General features: G+C 55.8%; 1 protein-coding gene and 1 long non-coding RNA gene across 2 annotated transcripts; both read left to right on the plus strand.

The window, feature by feature from the left end:
- Positions 1-361: 361 nt before the first annotated feature.
- LOC310921144 lies at positions 362-1191 on the plus strand. The gene is made up of 3 exons (XR_014592094.1): positions 362-704; positions 982-1025; positions 1121-1191. It is a non-coding gene; the product is annotated as an uncharacterized lncRNA (long non-coding RNA).
- Positions 1192-3658: 2467 nt separating this feature from the next.
- CAPN1 (calpain 1) lies at positions 3659-18554 on the plus strand. The gene is made up of 23 exons (XM_083881431.1): positions 3659-3786; positions 4700-4804; positions 6532-6802; positions 7604-7673; positions 8127-8245; positions 9113-9246; positions 9318-9486; positions 9578-9661; positions 9738-9823; positions 10515-10589; positions 10674-10834; positions 11512-11690; positions 12139-12150; positions 12750-12961; positions 14160-14199; positions 14278-14343; positions 14688-14745; positions 15603-15667; positions 15748-15816; positions 16268-16346; positions 16881-16997; positions 17426-17484; positions 18110-18554. Exons 3-23 carry the CDS (start codon positions 6533-6535, stop codon positions 18134-18136), a joined length of 2151 nt encoding a protein of 716 aa, XP_083737557.1. The 5' UTR covers positions 3659-3786; positions 4700-4804; position 6532; the 3' UTR covers positions 18137-18554.
- The last annotated feature ends 565 nt before the right edge of the window (positions 18555-19119 follow it).

Consider the following 19119-nt stretch of genomic DNA (forward strand, 5'->3'; position numbering starts at 1 on the left):
CAGAGAACTCCCCCGCGCGACGCCGCTTGGCCGGCGGCCGTTGCTAAGGGAGGGGCGGCGCGGGCGAGGGGAGAGATCCCCCTCAGCTCCCCGGGCAGGCCCGGATTTGTCTCTTTTCCGCTTTTCTCTCGTACCGCGCCTCGCACCCGACGCTTTGTACCCGCAGCGCCTTCCCCGACCCTTTTCCCCCCTCACAAACCCCGCCAAAGCCCTCACCCGGCGCCTCGGCCGCCCCTCCCTTCACACTTCTCCCCTCACGCGCTCAACCAATCAGCGACGCCGCCTCTGCGCTCCTCACATCTGATTGGCTGACATCACGTAGCGTCGCCACCGCCCCGCCTTAAATAAAGGAAGAGGCGTGGCTTATTCAATCCCTGCCTTCTGATTGGCTGGAGGTGCGGCCTCGCGGCCAATAGGAGGCGGCCCTCGGAAGGGGCGGGGTTTAACGGCGCTGAGGGCGAAGGAAAAAGGCGGGAAAGCGCTGGAGCTCCTGAAGAAATTTTTATCCCCCTTTCCCTATTTTGGCATCAGAAAATAAATTCAAGACCTTAAATTTTACTAAAATATAGCAAGGAAGGTACATTGAAATTTTAAATAATTTTTTTTTCTTTTTTTTTTCTTGTGCAGAGCCCAGGCAGTTTTTGTCTTCAATCCCTTTTTAGGGCTGGAAGAGGAAATTCCTGCAGCATGACTGAGGCCGAGAGGTACCAGACTGAGTTAAACCTGTGCTCGCTGAGATTTTAGGGATTAAACGCTTGTTCTGCTTTTGGGAGGATTTTAAGGCTTTTTAGCCATTAAAAGGGGTCGGATTTGGGGCCTTTTGGGGTCACTTGAAGCTTCCTGGGGGTGAAATGTTAATTCTTATTCTGAGGCTCTTTGAGCTACTCTCCAAACCAGACAAAACCCACATTCCAGAACCTCCAAAATGGGCATTTTTCCCCTTCAAAAAACGATTTTCTTGTTGTTTTTCTCCTCTCCAAGAAGCCACTTCAGTGCAGGCCTTTCTCTCCAGGGTCTCCAATGAGGTCAGTCCTACCCAAACCACCTTTTTATTGTATTTTTTTTAAGAAAAACTACTTTTTTGCCTAAATTTAATTGTGTTTTTCACCCCATTTTGCAGGACCTGCTGTCCCTGGCACTGATGGAGCTGCCCAGGAGCAAATGGAACCCCCTCAACGCCTTCATTGCCCTGTGAGTCCTTAATTAGTGCCTTAATTAATGCCTTAATTACAGCCCTAAGACCCTCCCAATCCAGTGGGGGGTCCTAATTATTCCCACCCCAAATTTCCCAATTCCTACCCAAAAATCCCCAATTCCCATCCAAAAATCTCACCCACAAATTTCCCAATTCCCACCCCAAAAAAACCCCCAATTCTCGCCCAAAAATCCCCAAATTCCCATCCAAAAATACCCAAATTCCCGCCCCAAAAATCTCCAAATTCCCACCCCAAAAATCCCCAAATTCCCGCCCCAAAAATCTCCAAATTCCCACCCCAAAAAATTCCAAAATTCCCACCCAAAATTCCCAATTCCCACCCAAAAAAATTCCCCAAATTCCCATCCAAAATTCCCACCCAAAAATCCTCAAATTCTCACCCAAAAATCTCCAATTTTCCCAGCCCAAAATCCCCAAATTCCCTCCCAAAACCAACCCTGGGATAACCCTGGACAGGACCAGGCCAAAGAAATCACCAAAACTGGGGATTTTTCAGCCAAATTGGATCCATTTTCCCTTTTATTTTGTGTGGAAATTGGGCTTTTTATGGTTTGATTCCGAATTGAGCCCCTTTTTTCTTTTTTTAACCCTGGAATTGGCCCCTTTTTGCTTTTAGCCCAAAATTCCCTGGAATTGGGGCTGATTTGGGGTAAAACCTGCTGGAATTGGGGCTGTGCCACCCCCTCAGTGTCTTTTTTTTGGTTTTTACACCATCAAATTTGGGGGTTTTTTTAACCCAACCCCCATTTCTTGCTCACGAGTGTCTCTTTCCTGCCCTCCCAACTCTGCTTTTGGGTGATATCTTCTCTTTTTTTTCCCCATTTCCGTTTTATTTGTCACTCACAGCCTTCAAAACCTGCCCAGAATTGTTTGTTTTCTCCCCAAGGCCCCTCCTGGCTCCTCAGTTTTGGATGTAGAAAAACGGGCAAAATGGATTAAAATGGATTTAAGAAATCTCTATTTTTGGTTGGGTTTTTTTCTGTGTAAGAAATGTATAAAAAAAGGAGGGAGAGGGGTCTGACCTGGGGTGTCCCCTCAGTGTCCCCCCCGTGTCCAGTCCCCCAATGTCCCCTCAGTGTCCCCTCAGTGTCCCCTCAGTGTCCCCCCAAACCCTGTCCAGCCCCTCAATGTCCCCCTGCCCCATCCAGCCCCCCAGTGTCCCCCCGTGTCCAGTCCCCCAGAGTCCCCTCAGTGTCCCCTCACTGTCCCCTCAGAGTCCCCCAGTGTCCCCCATCCCTCTCCAGCCCCTCAATGTCCCCTCAGTGTCCCCTCTGTGTCCAGTCCCCCAATGTCCCCCATCCCTCTCCAGCCCCTCAATGTCCCCTCAGTGTCCCCCCCAGTGTCCCCTCATGTCCAGTCACTCCAATGTCCCCTAAGTGTCCCCCTATCCCTGTCCAGCCCCTCAGTGTCCCCCCGTGTCCAGTCCCCAATGTCCCCTCACTGTCCTCTCAATCCCCCAATGTCCCCTCAGTGTCCCCCCCTCTGTGTCCAGTCCCCCAATGTCTCCTCGTTGTCCCCCCCACCCCTGTCCAATCCCCAATGTCCCCTCAGTGTCCCCCCATGTGTCCCCCAATGTCCCCTCAGTGTCCCTCCAACCCCTGTCCTGTCCCTGCAATGTCCTCTCAGTGTCCCCCCATGTCCAGCCCCCCAATGTCCAATGTCCCCTTGGTGTCCCCTCAGTGTCCCCCCACCCCTGTCCAGCCCCCCAATGTCCCCCCAGTGTCCCCTCAATGTTCCCCCCATGTCCAGCCCCTCAAAGTCCCCTCAGTGTCCCTCCAGTGTCCTCCAACCCCTGTCCAGTCCCCCAATGTCCCTTCAGTGTCCCCCCCATGTCCCCTCAGTGTGTTCCCCCCGTGTGTCCCACCCCACGTTCAGCCCCCCAATGTCCCTTCAGTGTCCCCCTCATATCCACCCCCATAATGTCCCCTCAGTGTCACCTCCACCCGTGTCCAGTCCCCTCAGTGTCCCCCAACCCCTGTCCAGCCCCCCAATGTCCCCTCAATGTCCCCTCAGTGTCCCCTCAATGTCCCCCCCATGTCCAGCCCCCCAAAGTCCCCTCAGTGTCCCCCCAGTGTCCTCCAACCCATGTCCAGTCCCCCAATGTCCTCTCAGTGTCCCCCCCATGTCCAGTGTCCCCTCAGTGTCCCTCCCCTGTATGTCCCACCCCTCTCCAGCCCCCCAATGTCCCCTCAGTGTCCCTCCATGTCCCCTCAGTGTCCCCTCAATGTCCCCCCCATGTTCAGCCCCCCAATGTCCCCCCTCCCCATGTCCAGCCCCTCCCACCCCCCTCCCCTCCCCTTTCCCTTCGGTAAAACCCCTCAGGACCCCCCAAAAACCCCCCAAGCCCCCCCTGGACCCCCCAAACCCCCCCAAAAAAACCCCGTCCCCGCCCGGGGGGGGCAGGGAGGGAGCGGCGCAGGGAGGAGTCTCGGGGGGGGGGGGGGGGCGGGGGCGGCCTCGCCTTCCTGCTCCGGGAAGTTTGGGGTGAGAAATTCCCTTTTATCGGCTTTTCTTCACCCCAAAACACAGCCCCGGCCTGTCCTGGGAGCGCCGCCCCCGCAGGGACACAGGTACCGGGCCCGGGAGGGGACAGCGGGGACAGCGGGGACACAGCGGGAGCGACCCCAGCCCAGCCCGGGGGAGCCCGGGGCTTACACAACTCGGGAGGGGGAAAAAACACGGGGAAATGGGGAAAAAATGGGGGGAAATGGGGTAAAAACACGGGGAAATGGGGAGAAAATGGGAAAAAATGGGGTAAAAACACGGGGAAATGGGGAAAAAACACGGGGAAAAAACACGGGGAAATGGGGTAAAAATGGGGAAAAAGGGGAAAAAACTGGGGAAAATGGGACAAAAATACTGGGGAAATGGGGTAAAAACCCGGAAAAATGGGGTAAAAAGCTGGGAAAGTGGGGAAAAAAAAGCTGTGGAAAATGGGGGAAAAAAAACGGGGAAAGGGGGCAAACAAATGGGAAAAATGGGGCAAAAAAAACCTGGGAAATGGGGGGGAAAACCCAGGAAAATGGGCAAAAAAAACGGGGGAAAAAGGGCAGAAAAACTCGAGAAAATGGGGTAAAAAAAGGAGGAAATGGGGTAAAAAAACCGCGGGAAAATGGGGTAAAAAAAACGGGAAAAGAGGGGGAAAAAAAAACCCGGGAAATGGGGTAAAAAACTCTGGAAAAGGGGGCAAAAAGCCGAAAAAAGTGGGGCAAAAACCAGGGAAAATGAGCAAAAACCCGGAAAAATGGGGCAAAAACCCAGAAAAACGGGCAAAAAGCTCCCCTGGAACCTTCCCGGAGCTGATAAAGGGGAGGGAACTGAAGGGTCTTCCCCACCTCAGCCCCCCCCCGAGCCCTTTTTTTATCCAAAAAAGGGATTTTGGGGGTGTCGGAGCCGCCCCGGGGAGGGGGAATGGGCGTTGCTGTGGCTGTTGTTGGTTTTTTGGTGGGTTTTTTGGTGGATTTGAATTCTCCTCCTCCCCAGAAGTGGCGGCTGGAGGCCCCTCCTCACCCCGCGGCACCTGCCGGGGCTCGGGGCACCCAAAACGGGCTGAAAAAAGGAGATTTTGGTCCAGCTCACCCCAAAAACGTACGTGGGGGGCACAGAGAACTGGGGGGACCCCCAGGAGGGGAGGGGGGTGGGTTGGGCTCCCCCTTCAGACCCATTTTGGGGTTAATTTGGGCGTTTTTGGGGTTAATTTGGGCGGTTTTGGGATTAATTTGGGTGTTTTGGGGGTTAATTTGGGTGTTTTGGGGGTTAATTTGGGCGTTTTTGGGATTAATTTGGGCGGTTTTGGGGTGTCCCTGACCTTTCACCCCAGGAGGGTTTGGGGGTGACAAAACCCCCCATATTTTGCCTCATTCAGGGGGGGTTTCACTGCCCCCACCCCTCTCCCAGCTCTGTCACTCCTCGGTGGCTCTGATTAGCGTTTAATTAACATGCCAAGTGCTTAATTAACCACCCCGATGGTTAATGAAGCTCCCCAGGGCTCGGGGAAGGCCCCGGGGGTTGGACCTGGGGCTGTGCAGCCACACCTCGACCTGCACGACCAGTTTGGGGCAGTTTCCCCCGGTTTCCTCAGCCTTGGGGCTGTTCCGGGTCAGAATTATCAGGATTTTACCCCGACGGGGCCATTTCCAGGGGAAACCCCGAGATCTGGGGCCTGGGAGGTTCCCTGCCCCCCAAAATTCTGGGGTTTTTACCCCAAAACAGCCTCAGGCTCCTCTCAGCAAAATCGCCCCATTTCCTCCAAACTGACACGGGCAGGACTCTGAATCTGGGGGGGAAATCTCCTATTTGCCCCCTAAACCCCAAATCCTCCCCCAAAACCCCAAATCCCCCTCCCAGACCCCCATCCCCTGCAGCACACCCCTCTCAGCCCCTCTTCACCCCAAATCCCGAGGGTGTTTTCCCCAAATCCCTCTCAAAAAAACCCAATTTCCTCCTGGCCCCTCACTCCTCTTTCCCCTCAAATCCTGAGCATGTTTTCCCCTCAAACCCCAAATTCCCCCCCAGACCCTCATCCCCTCTTCCCCCCAAATCCTGAACGAGTTTTCCCCAAATCCCTCTGAAAAAACCCCAAAACCCTAATTCCCATATAGCACACCCTTCTCACTCCTTCCCCCTGAATCCCAAGCTTGTTTCCCCCTCCAAAACCTACAATTTCCCCCCATTCCCCCCCAAATCCTCCCAAACCCTCACCTCCATTCCCCTCAAACCCCAAACATGCTTCTCCCTCAAAAAACCCCAAATTCCCCCCAGATCTCAACTCCATTTCCCCCCAAACCCCAAACATGTTTCCCCTTCAAAACCCCCAAATTTTCCCTGGACCTTCACCCCCATTTCCCCTCAAACTCCCCCAAACCCTCACCCCCACTTCCCCCCAAATCCCCCCAGATCTCCCCAAACCCTCACCCCCATTTCCCCTGAACCCCAAACATGTTTCCCCCTCCAAAACCCCCAAATCCCCCCAAACCCTCACCCCCATTCGCCCCAAATCCTGAGTGTGTTTGTCCCAAATCCCCCCAAAAGCCCCAAACCCCCCTCCAAACCCCCCAAATCCCTCTCAAAAACCCCCAAACCCTCATCCTCATCCCCCCAAACCCCAAACATGTTTTCTCCCTCCAAATCCCCCCAAACCCTCATCCCCATTCCCCCCAAATCCCCCCAGATCTCCCCAAACCCTCACCCCCATTCGCCCCAAATCCTGAGTGTGTTTGTCCCAAATCCCCCCGAAAAGCCCCAAATCCTCCTCCAAAACCCCCAAATCCCCCCAAACCCCCCCAAAGCCCACCCCTCTCCCCCTCTCCCCCCAGGATGGCGGAGCCGGCGGTGGTGCCCGTGTTCTGCACGGGGGTCTCGGCGCAGGTTCGGCACCAACGGGCCAAGGCGGAGCTGGGGCTGGGCCGGCACCACAACGCCCTGCGCTACCTGGGCCAGGATTTCGGGCTCCTGGCCGAGGAGTGTCGGCGCTCGGGGACCCTGTTCAGGGACCCCACGTTCCCCCCGGCCCCCTCCTCGCTGGGGTTCCGCGAGCTGGGCCCGGGCTCGTCCAAAACCCGCGGGGTGCAGTGGAAACGGCCCACGGTGAGCTCGGAGTCCTCCTCTTCGAAAATAAAATCCTCTGTGAACAGCCTGAATTAATATCCTCAATATCCTCAATTAATGTCTCGAATTAATAGTCTGAATTAATATTCTCAATTAATAGCCTGAATTAATATTCTCAATTAATATCCCTAGTTAATATCCTGAATTAATATTGTCAATTAATATCCTCAATTAATATCTTGAATTCATATCCTCAATTCGTATTCTCAATCCATATCCTCAATTCATATCTTGAATTAATATCCTCAATTAATAGCCTGAATTAATATTATCAATTAATAGCCTGAATTAATACATTGAATTAATAGCCTGAATTAATATTCTCAATTAATATCCGTAGTTAATATCCTGAATTAATATCCTCAATTAATATTGCCAATTAATATTCTCAATTAATATACTCAATATCTTGAATTAATATCCTGAATTAATAGCCTGAATTAGTATCCTGAATTCATATCCTCAATTAATATTGTCAATTAATATCCTCAATTAATATCTTGAATTAATATCCTGAATCAATAGCCTGAATTAGTATCCTCAATTCATATTCTCAATTCATATCCTCAATTCATATTCTCAATTCATATCCTCAATTCATATCCTCAATTCATATTCTGAATTAATATTCTGAATTAATATCCTGAATTAGTATCCTGAATTAATATTCTCAGTTAATATCTTGAATTAATATTCTCAGTTAATATCCTGAATTAATATTCTCAGTTAATATCTTGAATTAATATCCTGATTTATTTTTTTGGGTTTTTCTCCTTTCAGGAGTTGTGCCCGCGGCCGCAGTTTATAGTGGATGGAGCCACACGGACTGACATCTGTCAGGGAGCTCTGGGTGAGGATTCCTTGTCCTTTTTCCCCTAAATTTGTGAGGTTTTTTTGGGGAATTTTGTCAGGAATTTTGTCAGGGATTTTGTCAGGGTTTTGTCAGAATTTTGTCAGGGTTTTGTCAGGAATTTTCACTTGGTTTTGTCAGGAATTTTCTCAGGGATTTTGTCAGGGTTTTGTCAGGGTTTTGTCAGGGTTTTGTCAGGGATTTTCTCAGAAATTTTCTCAGGGTTTTGTCAGGAATTTTGTCAGGAATTTGTCAGGGTTTTATCAGGGATTTTGTCAGGGTTTTGTCAGGAATTTTCACTTGGTTTTGGCTGGAATTTGGTGGGTTTTTTGGCTGGAATTTGGTGGGTTTTTGGCTGGAATTTGGTGGGTTTTTTGGCTGGAATTTGGTGCTTTTCCTGGCTGGAATTTGGTGCTTTTCCCGGCTGTAATTTGTCATTTTTTCCCCTCCCAGGTGACTGTTGGCTGCTGGCGGCCATCGCGTCGCTGACGCTCAACGAGACCCTCCTGCACCGGGTGGTGCCGCACGGGCAGAGCTTCCAGCAGGGCTACGCCGGGATCTTCCACTTCCAGGTCAGGAAACTCGGGCCTAGAGATCCCCTTGGTCACTTTTGGGGGAATTCCCAACATTTTGGGGCTCCCCTCAGCCATTTTTGGGGGGAAATCCCAATGTTTTGGGGTCACCTTGGCCATTTTGGGTGAAAATCCCAATGTTTTGGGGCTCCCTTTGGAGGTTTTCGGGGGAAATCCCAATGTTTTGGGGCTCCCCTGGGCTGTTTTGGGTGGAAATCCCAACATTTTGGGGCTCCTCTTGCCCATTTTTAATGGAAATCCCAACGTTTTGGGGCTCCCCACGGCCACTTTTGGGGAAAATCCCAACATTTTGGGGTCACTTCAGCCATTTTCAGGGGAAATCTCAATGTTTTGGGGCTCCCCTTGTCCATTTTAATGGAAATTCCAACATTTCAGGGCTCTCCTTGAGTTTTTGGTGGAAATCCCAATGTTTTGGGGTCACCTTGGCCATTTTGAATGGAAATCCCAATTTTTTGGGGCTCCCCTTGTCCGTTTTTAGTGGAAATCCCACTTTTTTGTGACTCCCTCCATCACTTCAGGCCTCTTGTCATTCTGAGAGGTTCTCACACCATTTTGGGGCCGTTTTCACCTTTTTTTACACCTCCCCTTGACCATTCCTCACAATTTTGGGGCTCCACTCTTCAATCTCAGGGTGACCCTCCCCTCTAACATTTTAAGAATTCCCTTCACCATTTTGATCCAATTTTTGGGAGAATCCTCCACTATTTTCTCCCTCAATTTCCTCACTTTCCCTCCCATTATGACAACACCTCTTTCCTGCCTCGTGGGACCCAAAATTGGCTGTTTTCTCCCCAAAAATCTACTTCCTTGAGTAGAGCTGGGAGATTCTTCCCCGTTTTCCCCCAGATCTGGCAGTTTGGCGAGTGGCTGGACGTGGTGGTGGACGATTTCCTGCCCACCAAGGACGGGAAGCTGCTCTTTGTGCACTCGGCCGAGGGCTCCGAGTTCTGGAGCGCTCTGCTGGAAAAAGCCTACGCCAAGTACGGCCCCTCCCCTCCTCCTGCGCCCCGTTTTTTTGGGATAAAACCCCCACCTTTGGGTGCTCCCGCAGGGTGAACGGGTGCTACGAGGCTCTGTCAGGGGGCAGCACCTCCGAGGGCTTCGAGGATTTCACGGGCGGCGTCACCGAGTGGTTCGACCTGCGCCGGCCCCCGGCCGACCTCTACCAGATCATCCTCAAGGCCCTGGAGCGCGGCTCCCTGCTGGGCTGCTCCATCGATGTGAGAAATCAACAACTTGAGGGGTTTTTGGGGGGGAAACGGGCGGGATTGGGGTTGTTTCCTTAGTGACGCCCTCGGTGGGTTCTCACAGATCACCAGCGCCTTCGACATGGAGGCCGTGACCTTCAAGAAGCTGGTGAAGGGTCACGCCTATTCGGTGACTGGAGCCAAGCAGGTGAGGCTTTGGGGCCGGTTCTGGGGTGGAAATGGGGGGTTTTGGGTGCAGCCCTGATGGTGCTGTCCACACACAGATCCCGTACCGAGGGCAGGCCCTGGAGCTGATCCGGATGCGGAACCCCTGGGGGGAGGTGGAGTGGACGGGGGCCTGGAGCGACGGGTGAGGCTTCGTTAGTGCGGGGCTCGTTAGGGGTGACGGCCTGGGCTGTGGCCCTGCTGACCCCACTGACCCTGCTGACCCCATTGACCCTGCTGACCCTGCTTGTCCTCACTGACCCTGTTATCCCTGCTGTCCCCACTGTCCCCATTGTCCCTGCTGACCCTGCTGACCCCTCTGTCCCTGCTGTCCCCACTGTCCCTGCTTGTCCCCACTGACCCCACTTGACCCCACTGTCCCTGCTGTCCCCACTGTCCCCACTGACCCCATTGTCCCTGCTGACCTCATTGTCCCCTCTGTCCTCGCTGACCCCACTGACCCCATTTGTCCCTACTGACCTCCCTGACCCTGCTGTCCCCACTGTCCGCAATGACCCCTCTGTTCCCACTGATCCCACTGTCCTCATTGTCCCCACTGACCCTGTTGTCTCTGCTGACCCCATTGTCCCTGCTGACCCGCTGTCCCCATTGTCCCCACTGTCCCTGTTGTCCCCACTGTCCTTGCTGACATCACTGTCCCTGATGTCCCCTCTGTCCCCCCTGTCCCTGTTGACCCCATTGACCCCACTGACCCCGTTGTCCCCTCTGTCCCTGCCATCCCCACTGTCCCCACTGACCCCACTGTCCTCGTTGTCCCCCTGTCCCCACTGACCTCGCTTGTCCCCCCTGTCCCCCCTGACCCCGTGTCCCCCCAGCTCAGCCGAGTGGCACTCAGTGGAGCCGGGGCTGCGCCAACAGCTCATGGTCAAGATGGAAGACGGCGAATTCTGGTAACAAAACCTCAACCCCCAACCCCCTTTCCCCACCCGTTTGATGCCCCAGAAAACAAAACCAAGACCAGACCCTCCCCACAGGATGTCCTTCCGCGATTTCCTGCGGGAATTCACCCGCCTGGAGATCTGCAACCTGACCCCCGACGCGCTGCAGTCCCGCAAGTTCCGCAAGTGGAACACGCAGCTCTACGACGGGACGTGGCGGCGCGGGAGCACCGCGGGCGGCTGCCGGAACTACCCCGGTGTGTGCTGGGGATGGCACAGGGTTCACTGGGCCTGGATCCCCCTGAGCTGAGCCCTGTTCACCCTGGGCCTGGATCCCCCTGGGCTGAGCCTCCTCTGTCCTTGTTAACCCCGGGTTCACTGAGCCTGGATCCCCTGAGCTGAGCCTCCTCTGTCCCTGTTCACCCCGGGTTCTCCAGGCCTGGATCCCCCTGAGCTGAGCCTCCTCTGTCCCTGTTCACTGAGCCTGGATCCCCCCGAGCTGAGCCTCCTCTGTCCCTGTTCACTGGGCCTGGATCCCCCTGGGCTGAGCCTCCTCTGTCCTTGTTAACCCCGGGTTCACTGAGCCTGGATCCCCTGAGCTGAGCCTCCTCTGTCCCTGTTCACCCCGGGTTCTCCAGGCCTGGATCCCCCTGAGCTGAGCCTCCTCTGTCCCTGTTAACCCCAGGCCTGGATCCCCCTGAACTGAGCCCTGTTCACTGAGCCTGGATCCCCCCGAGCTGAGCCTCCTCTGTCCCCGTTCACCCCGAGTTCTCCAGGCCTGGATCCCCCTGAGCTGAGCCTCCTCTGTCCCCATTTGCCCCGGGTTCTCCAGGCCTGGATCCCCCTGAGCTGAGCCTCCTCTGTCCCTGTTCACCCCGGGTTCTCCAGGCCTGGATCCCCCTGGGCTGAGCCTCCTCTGTCCCCTCTCCTGCAGCCACTTTCTGGATCAACCCCCAGTTCAAGATCCATCTGGAGGAGGTGGATGATGACAGGGATGAGGATGGTGGGCGCGAGCCCGGCTGCAGTTTCCTGCTGGCGCTGATGCAGAAGCACCGACGCCGCGAGCGCCGCCTCGGCAAGGACATGGAGACCATTGGCTTCGCCGTCTATGAGGTAACGGCGTCGGCTGGGGTCAGCTGGGATCGACTGGGGTCAGCTGGGATTGACTGGGGTCAGCCAGCATTGACTGGGGTCAGCCAGCATTGACTGGGGTCAACTGGGGTTAACTGGGATCAACTGGGGTCAACCAGCATTGACTGGGGTCAACTGGAGTTGACTGGGGTCAACTGGAATCAACTGGGGCCAACTGGGATCAACTGGGGTTAACTGGGGTCAACCACCATTGACTGGGATCAACTGGGGTCAACCAGCATCAACTGGGGCCAACTGGGATCAACTGGGATCAACTGGGGTCAACTGGGGTTAATTGGCATTAATTGGGGTCCATTGGCTTCAACTGGAGTCCAGTGGGGTAACCTGGGGTTAGCTGGGGGTCAGCTGGTGTTAATTTGGGTTGATCAGAGTCACCTGGGCTCACCTGGTGTCCCCTCTCTCCCCACAGGTCCCTCCTGAGGTGGGTACGGCACAGCCTGGGCCAGGCAGGGCGTCCTGGGGCCATTCCGGGGGCAGTTCTGGAACATTCTGGGGGCCATTCCCGGGGCCATTCCCAGGGCGGTTCTGGAACGTTCCTGGGGCCGTTTTGGGGGCAGTTCCCAGAGCTGTTCCCGGGGCGGTTCTGGAACGTTCCTGAGGCCGTTCCCGGGCAGTTCTGGAACGTTCCTGAGGCCGTTCCCGGGGCAGTTCTGGAACGTTCCTGAGGCTGTTCCAGGGGTAGTTCTGGAACATTCCTGGGGCTGTTCCCGGGGTGGATCTGGAACATTCCTGGGGCAATTCTGGAATGTTCCCGGGGCAATTCCTGGGGTGGTTCTGAAACATTCCTGGGGCCATTCCCAGGGCAGTTCTGGAACATTCCTGGGGCCGTTTTTGGGGCCATTTCTGGGGCGGTTCTAGAACGTTCCTGAGGCTGTTCCCGGAGCAGTTCTGGAACGTTCCTGGGGCAGTTCTGGAACGTTCCCGGGGTAGTTCCTGGGGCGGTTCTGGAACGTTCCTGGGGTGGTTCTGGGGGCAGTTCCCGGGGCGGTTCTGGAGCGTTCCGTGCCGCGGTGCCCGCAGTACGTGGGGCGCTCGGGGGTGCACCTGAAGCGGGAGTTCTTCCTGGCCAACGCGTCGCGGGCGCGCTCGGAGCAGTTCATCAACCTGCGCGAGGTGAGCACGCGGTTCCGCCTCCCGCCCGGCGAGTACATCGTGGTGCCCTCCACCTTCGAGCCCAACAGGGAGGGCGACTTCGTGCTGCGCGTCTTCTCCGAGAAGAGGGCGGGCACCGAGTGAGTGTGAGAGAGAGTGAGCAGGGCTGCCTCGTTAGTGCTGATGAGCTGAGACTGGCCTGACCCTGCCTGACCCTGCCTTAACCTTGTCATGACCCCAGCCTGGCCACACCCTGCCATGAGCCTGCCTAAACCCCGCCCTGACCCCACCCTGGCCCCGCCCTGACCCTGCCTTAACCTTGTCATGACCCTGCCCTGACCCCAGCCTGGCCACACCCCGCCCTGAGCCTGCCTAAACCCTGCCCTGACCCTGCCTTAACCCATCCTGACCCCAGCCTGGCCACACCCTGCCATGAGCCTGCCTAAACCCTGCTATGACCCCACCCTGGCCCCGCCCTGACCCTGCCTTAACCCTGCCCTGACCCTGCCCTGACCCCAGCCTGGCCACACCCTGCCATGAGCCTGCCTAAACCCTGCTATGACCCCACCCTGGCCCCGCCCTGACCCTGCCTTAACCCTGCCCTGACCCTGCCCTGACCCCAGCCTGGCCACACCCCGCCCTGAGCCTGCCTAAACCCTGCCCTGACCCTGCCTTAACCCATCCTGACCCCAGCCTGGCCACACCCTGCCATGAGCCTGCCTAAACCCCGCCCTGACCCCACCCTGGCCCCGCCCTGACCCTGCCTTAACCCTGCCATGACCCTGCCCTGACCCCAGCCTGGCCACACCCCGCCCTGAGCCTGCCTTAACCCTGCTGTGACCCCACCCTGGCCCCGCCCTGAGCCTGCCTTAACCCATCCTGACCCCAGCCTGGCCACACCCTGCCATGAGCCTGCCTAAACCCTGCCTTAACCCTGCCGTGACCCCACCCTGAACCCTGCCTTGAACCTGCTTTAACCCTGCCCTGACCACACCCTGACCCCACCCTGGCCCTGCCCTGAGCCTGCCTAAACCCTGCCTTGACCCCACCCTGAGCCCTGCCTTGAACCTGGTTTAACCCTGCCCTGACTCCCCCCTGACCCCACCCTGACCCTAACCCTGACCCCACCTTGTACCTGACCTGACCCCGCCCTGAACCCTGCCTTGAACCTGCTTTAACCCTGCCCTGACTCCACCCTGGCCCTGCCCTGACCCTGCCTTAACCCTGCCATGACCCTGCCCTGACTCCAGCCTGGCCACACCCCGCCCTGAGCCTGCCTAAACCCTGCCCTGACCCCACCCTGGCCCCGCCCTGACCCCGCCCTTCCTCTCTCCACAGAGAGATGGACGACAAGATCCAGGCCACGCTGCCGGACGAGGTCAGTCCTGGGGGGATGAGGGGCCTGGGGGGCACCAGGGCAGGGCCCCATTACCAAAATGGGCATTTTTTCCCCCAGAAAATCCTGTCAGAGGGAGAAATCGATGAGAACTTCAAGCAGCTCTTCAGGCAGCTGGCGGGGCCGGTAAGGGGACAGTGACATCGTGGCTGTGACATTGATGATTGGCCGTGACCCCATTGGTTGGTGGTGATGTCACATTGGTTGATGATGTCATTGCCTGGCAGTGATGTCATTAGTTGCCTGTAATGCCATTGGTTGGCTGTTACATTATTAGTTGGCCGTGACATAATTGGTTGGCCGTGACATCATTGTTGTTGATGACGTCATTGGTTGGCCATGACATCACTGGTTGGCCATGACATCATTGGTAGTTGATGACATCATTGGTTGGCCATGACATCACTGGTGGCCGATGACGTCACCACCCGTTGGTGACACCAGGCCCACCCCCCGTGTCCCCTCCCCAGGACCAGGAGATCAGCGTCACCGAGCTCCAGACCATCCTAAACCGCATCATCGCCAAACGTGAGCCTGGCTGGGGCTGGGGCTCCTCCCCAATTAACCCCAAACCTCGTTAACCCCAAACCTCATTAACCCGTCCCTCATTAACCCCAAACCTCGTTAACCCCTGTCCCTCATTAACCCCTGCCCCTCATTAACCCCCCAGACTTTGTTAACCCCCAAACCTCATTAACACCCCAAATTTCGTTAATGCTCCAAACCTCATTAGTACCCCAAACCTCATTAACCCCAAAACTTGTTAACCCCCAAACCTTGTAAACCCCTGTCTCTCGTTAACCCCCAAACCTTGTTAGCCCCTGTCCGTCATTAACTCCCCAAATCTCTTTTACCCCCAAACCTCATTAAGCCCCATCCCTCATCAACCCCCAACCTTGTTAACTTCCCAAACCTCGTTAACATCCCCAAACCTCGTTAACATCCCCAAACCTCATTAACCCCTGTTCCTCATTAACCCCCAAACCTTGTTAACCCCTAAACCTTGCTAACCCCCCAAACCTCATTAACCCCTGTCCGTCATTAACTCCCCAAACCTCATTAACCCCCAAACCTCGTTAACACCCCCAAATCTCATTAACCCCTGTTCCTCATTAACTCCCCAAATCTCTTTTACCCCCAAACCTCATTAACCCCTGTCTCTCATTAACCCCCCAACCTCGTTAACTTCCCAAACCTCGTTAACCCCCCCAAACCTCGTTAACATCCCCAAACCTCATTAACCCCCAAACCTTGTTAACCCCTAAACCTTGCTAACCCCCTAAAGCTCATTAACCCCTGTCCCTCATTAACCCCTGTCCCTCATTAACCCCTGTCCCTCATTAACCCCTGTCCCTCATTAACCCTTTAAACCCTCCCCGCTGCAGACAAAGACCTGCGCACCAAAGGCTTCAGCGTGGAGTCGTGCCGGAGCATGGTGAACCTCATGGACGTATCCTGGGGCCCTGCTGGGCTGGGGGGGCGCTGGGGGGACCCCCTGGAGCCCCCCTTTCCTTAACCCCGACCCCACAGAAAGACGGGAACGGGAAACTGGGGCTGGTGGAGTTCAACATCCTCTGGAACCGCATCCGCAACTACCTGGTGGGTCTGGGGGGCAACGGGGTCTGTCACAGGGGTTGTGGGGGGGTTGGGGGTCAGTGGGGGGACTTGGGGGTCTCTGTCAGGGGTTACCCCCATTTTGGGGCATATTGGGGTGTTTTGAGGTCTCCTCTCACAAGTGACCCCCATTTTGGGGGATTTTGGGGGTACATTGGGGGTGTTTTGGGGTCTCTCTCATGAGTGACCAGATTTTTGGGGGGATTTTGGGGTCTCTATCATGAGTGAGCCCCATTTTGGGGGTACATTTGGGATATTTTGGGGGTCTCCTCATGAGTGACCCGTTTTTAGGGGGTATTTTGGGGTCTCTCTCATGGGTGAGCCCCATTTTGGGGGGATTTTGGGGTCTCTCATGGGTGAGCCCCATTTTGGGGTGTTTTGGGGGGGTCTCCCCTCACCACTGACCCCCGTTTTTTGGGGGGGCTGCTCCTCCCAGAGCATTTTCCGCAAGTTTGACCTGGACAAGTCGGGCTCCATCAGCGCCTACGAGCTGCGCCTGGCGCTGGAGGCTGCAGGTGACCCTGGGGACCCCTCCCCTGGCCCTGGTGACCCCAGGCTGTCCCCTGGTGACCCCTGGGCTGTCCCTTGGTGACCCCTGAACTGTCTCCTGGTGTCCCCTGGTGACCCCAGGCTGTCCCCTGGTGACCCCTGGGCTGTCCCTTGGTGACCCCTGAACTGTCTCCTGGTGTCCCCTGGTGACCCCTGAGCTGTCCCCAGTGACCCCTGAACTGTCCCCAGTGACCCCTGGTGACCCCAGGCTGTCCCCGGTGACCCCTGAACTGTCCCCAGTGACCCCAGGCTGTCCCCTGGTGACCCCAGGCTGTCCCCGGTGACCCCTGAACTGTCTCTGGTGACCCTGGTGACCTCAGCTGTCCCTTGGTGACCCCGGGCTGTCCCCTGGGCTATCCCCTGGTGACCCCAGGCTGTTCCCTGGTGACCCCTGGCTATCCCTGCTGTCCCCTGGTGACCCCAAGCTGTCCCTGGTGACCCCAAGCTGTCCCTGGTGACCCCTGGTGACCCCTGGTGACCCCTGGCTGTCCCTGGCCCAGGGTACCGCCTCAACAAGAGGCTGCACGAGCTGCTCATCACCCGCTACGCCGAGCCCGACCTGGCGCTGGACTTCGACAGCTTCGTCTGCTGCCTCGTGCGCCTGGAGACCATGTTCAGTGAGCGCCCACAGGGTCCTGAACTGCCCCAAACCGTCCCAAAGGATCCCAAAGGATCCTTCCCACCCAGTCCCAAACCATCCCAAATGATCCTTTCCACCCTAATCCCAAATGACCCCAAACAATCCTTCCCAAACCATCCCAAATGGTCTCAAACAATCCCAAACAGTCCCAAATGATCCCAAACAATCCTTCCCACCTCAATCCCAAATGGTCCCAAACAATCCCTCCCACCCCAATCCCAAATGGTCCCAAACAATCTGAAATTATCCCAAATGATCCTTCCCACCCCAATCCCAAATGGTCCCAAACAATCCCTCCCACCCCGACCCCAGACCATCTTGGCCTTCCCGCCCATCCCGGCCACATTTTCCCTCAGAAATAGATTTTTCCCCCCTCCAAATCCCAACCCTTGTCCCTCCCCTCAGGGTTTTTCCAAGCCATGGACGTGGATCAGGATGGTGTGGTCACCTTCGACCTGCTGCAGGTACAGCTGGGGGGGGCTCCAGGCCTTCCTCCTTCTCTTCTTCCTCCTCTTCTTCTTTCTTCTCCTCCTCCTTTTTCTCCTCCTCCTCTCCCTCCTTCTCTTGTTTTTCTCCAACTTTCTTCACCCTTTCCTGCTCCTCTTCCTCCTTTCTCCTCTCCCTCCTTCTTTCTCCTTTTTTTTTCTTCTTTTCTTCTTTCTCCTCTTCCTTTTTCTCCTCCTCCTCTTCCTCGTTTTCTCCTCTTCCTTCTTTTTCTCCTTCTCTTCCTCCTTCTTTCTCCTCTCTCTCCTTCTCTTGTTTTCCCCCCACTTTCTTCACCCCCTCCTGCTCCCCTTCCTCCTCCTCCTCCTTTTTCTCCTCTTTTTACTCCTTTTTCTCCTCCTCCTTCTTTCTCCTCTTCCTCTTTTTTCTCCTTCTCCTCCTTTTTCTCCTCCTCCTCTCATTCCTCCTCTTGTTTTTCCCTCACTTTCTTCATCCCTTCTTCCTCCTCCTCCTTCTTCTCCTTCTCCTCTCCCTCCTTTCTCCTCCTCCTCCTTTATCTCCTCTTCCTCTTGTTTTTCCTCTTGTTTTTCCCTCATTTCCTCTCCCATCCTGCCCTTTGTCCCTCACCCTCCTCATTGTCTCCAGTGGCTCCAGCTCACCATGTTCGCCTGACGGACCCTCCCAGTGCCTTCCACCACCCCGCGCCGGTTTTTCCCCATTTTCTGGCTTTTTTTTTGGCAAAAAAGCCGGGATGGGGAGTGGGGTGAGGGTCTACAGGACCCCCCCGAGCTTTGCCAAAGCCCCCCTGTCCCTGCCCTGCCTCACCCTCAGCCCTTTTTGGGGCAAATCCTCCCGGTTTTGGTGCCTCTCTCGTGCTGACGGAGCCTCGCCCGTCGCCTTTCGCTTCAGGGATCTGCTGCCCCCCCTCCCCTCGGGTGCCAGAAAGTGTTTTTTTTTATTGTGTAAATTAAAAATGAGATAAAAAACCAAAGGAAAAAAAAATAAAAAAGTTATTTAAGTCAAAGCTCATTTTTTCTGGCAGTTCTTTCTCCTCCCTCAGGCGGGGAGGTGAGGGGGTGTCGAGGTACTGCAAAATAAAAGGTTTAGGGGTTGGCTTGGGTTTATAAACCACAGATTTGGGGTTATATTTATATATTTTTGGGGGTGTTTTGGTGGTTGTGAGTTAAAACCTGGGGGTGCCATGACTAGAAGGGGATGAGGGGCTGGGCAGGGAGGAGACCCTGAACCAGGGGCAGAATCCCTTGGGGTAGGTGGGACCCTAAACCTGGGCAGGACCCCCTCAGACCCGGTTCTATCCCCCCTCAGACCCGGTTTTACCCCTCAGACCCGGTTCTGTCCCTCAGACCCAGTTCTACCCCCTCAGATCCGGTTCTATTCCCCCAAACCCGGTTCTACCCCCTCAGACCCGGTTCTGCCCCCTCAAACCTGGTTCGATGCCCCAGATCGGGCCGGGGCCGGTTCTCTCAGACCCGGTTCTGTCCCTCAGACCCAGTTTTACCCCCCAGACCCGGTTCTATCCCCGGGCCGGTCCCGGTCCCCGCAGAGCCGCCTCACCCCTCTGAGGGCGCCAACTTTCCCGCCCTTTTTTCCTCCCGCCCTTTTCCCCTCCCACCCCAAAAATGGGCGGAGCTTAG

Source organism: Zosterops lateralis, assembly GCF_965231275.1.
Source record: "Zosterops lateralis genome assembly, chromosome: 33".
Classification (NCBI taxonomy): domain Eukaryota; kingdom Metazoa; phylum Chordata; class Aves; order Passeriformes; family Zosteropidae; genus Zosterops; species Zosterops lateralis.

Bases quoted from the DNA above. Each gene is read 5' to 3' on its own strand.
- CAPN1 (XM_083881431.1), top strand. From the start codon at position 6,533: ATGGCGGAGCCGGCGGTGGTGCCCGTGTTCTGCACGGGGGTCTCGGCG. The intron at 6,803-7,603 runs GTGAGCTCGGAG...TTCTCCTTTCAG, and splicing joins TGCAGTGGAAACGGCCCACG to GAGTTGTGCCCGCGGCCGCA. The intron at 12,962-14,159 runs GTGAGTGTGAGA...CTCTCTCCACAG, and splicing joins GAGAAGAGGGCGGGCACCGA to AGAGATGGACGACAAGATCC.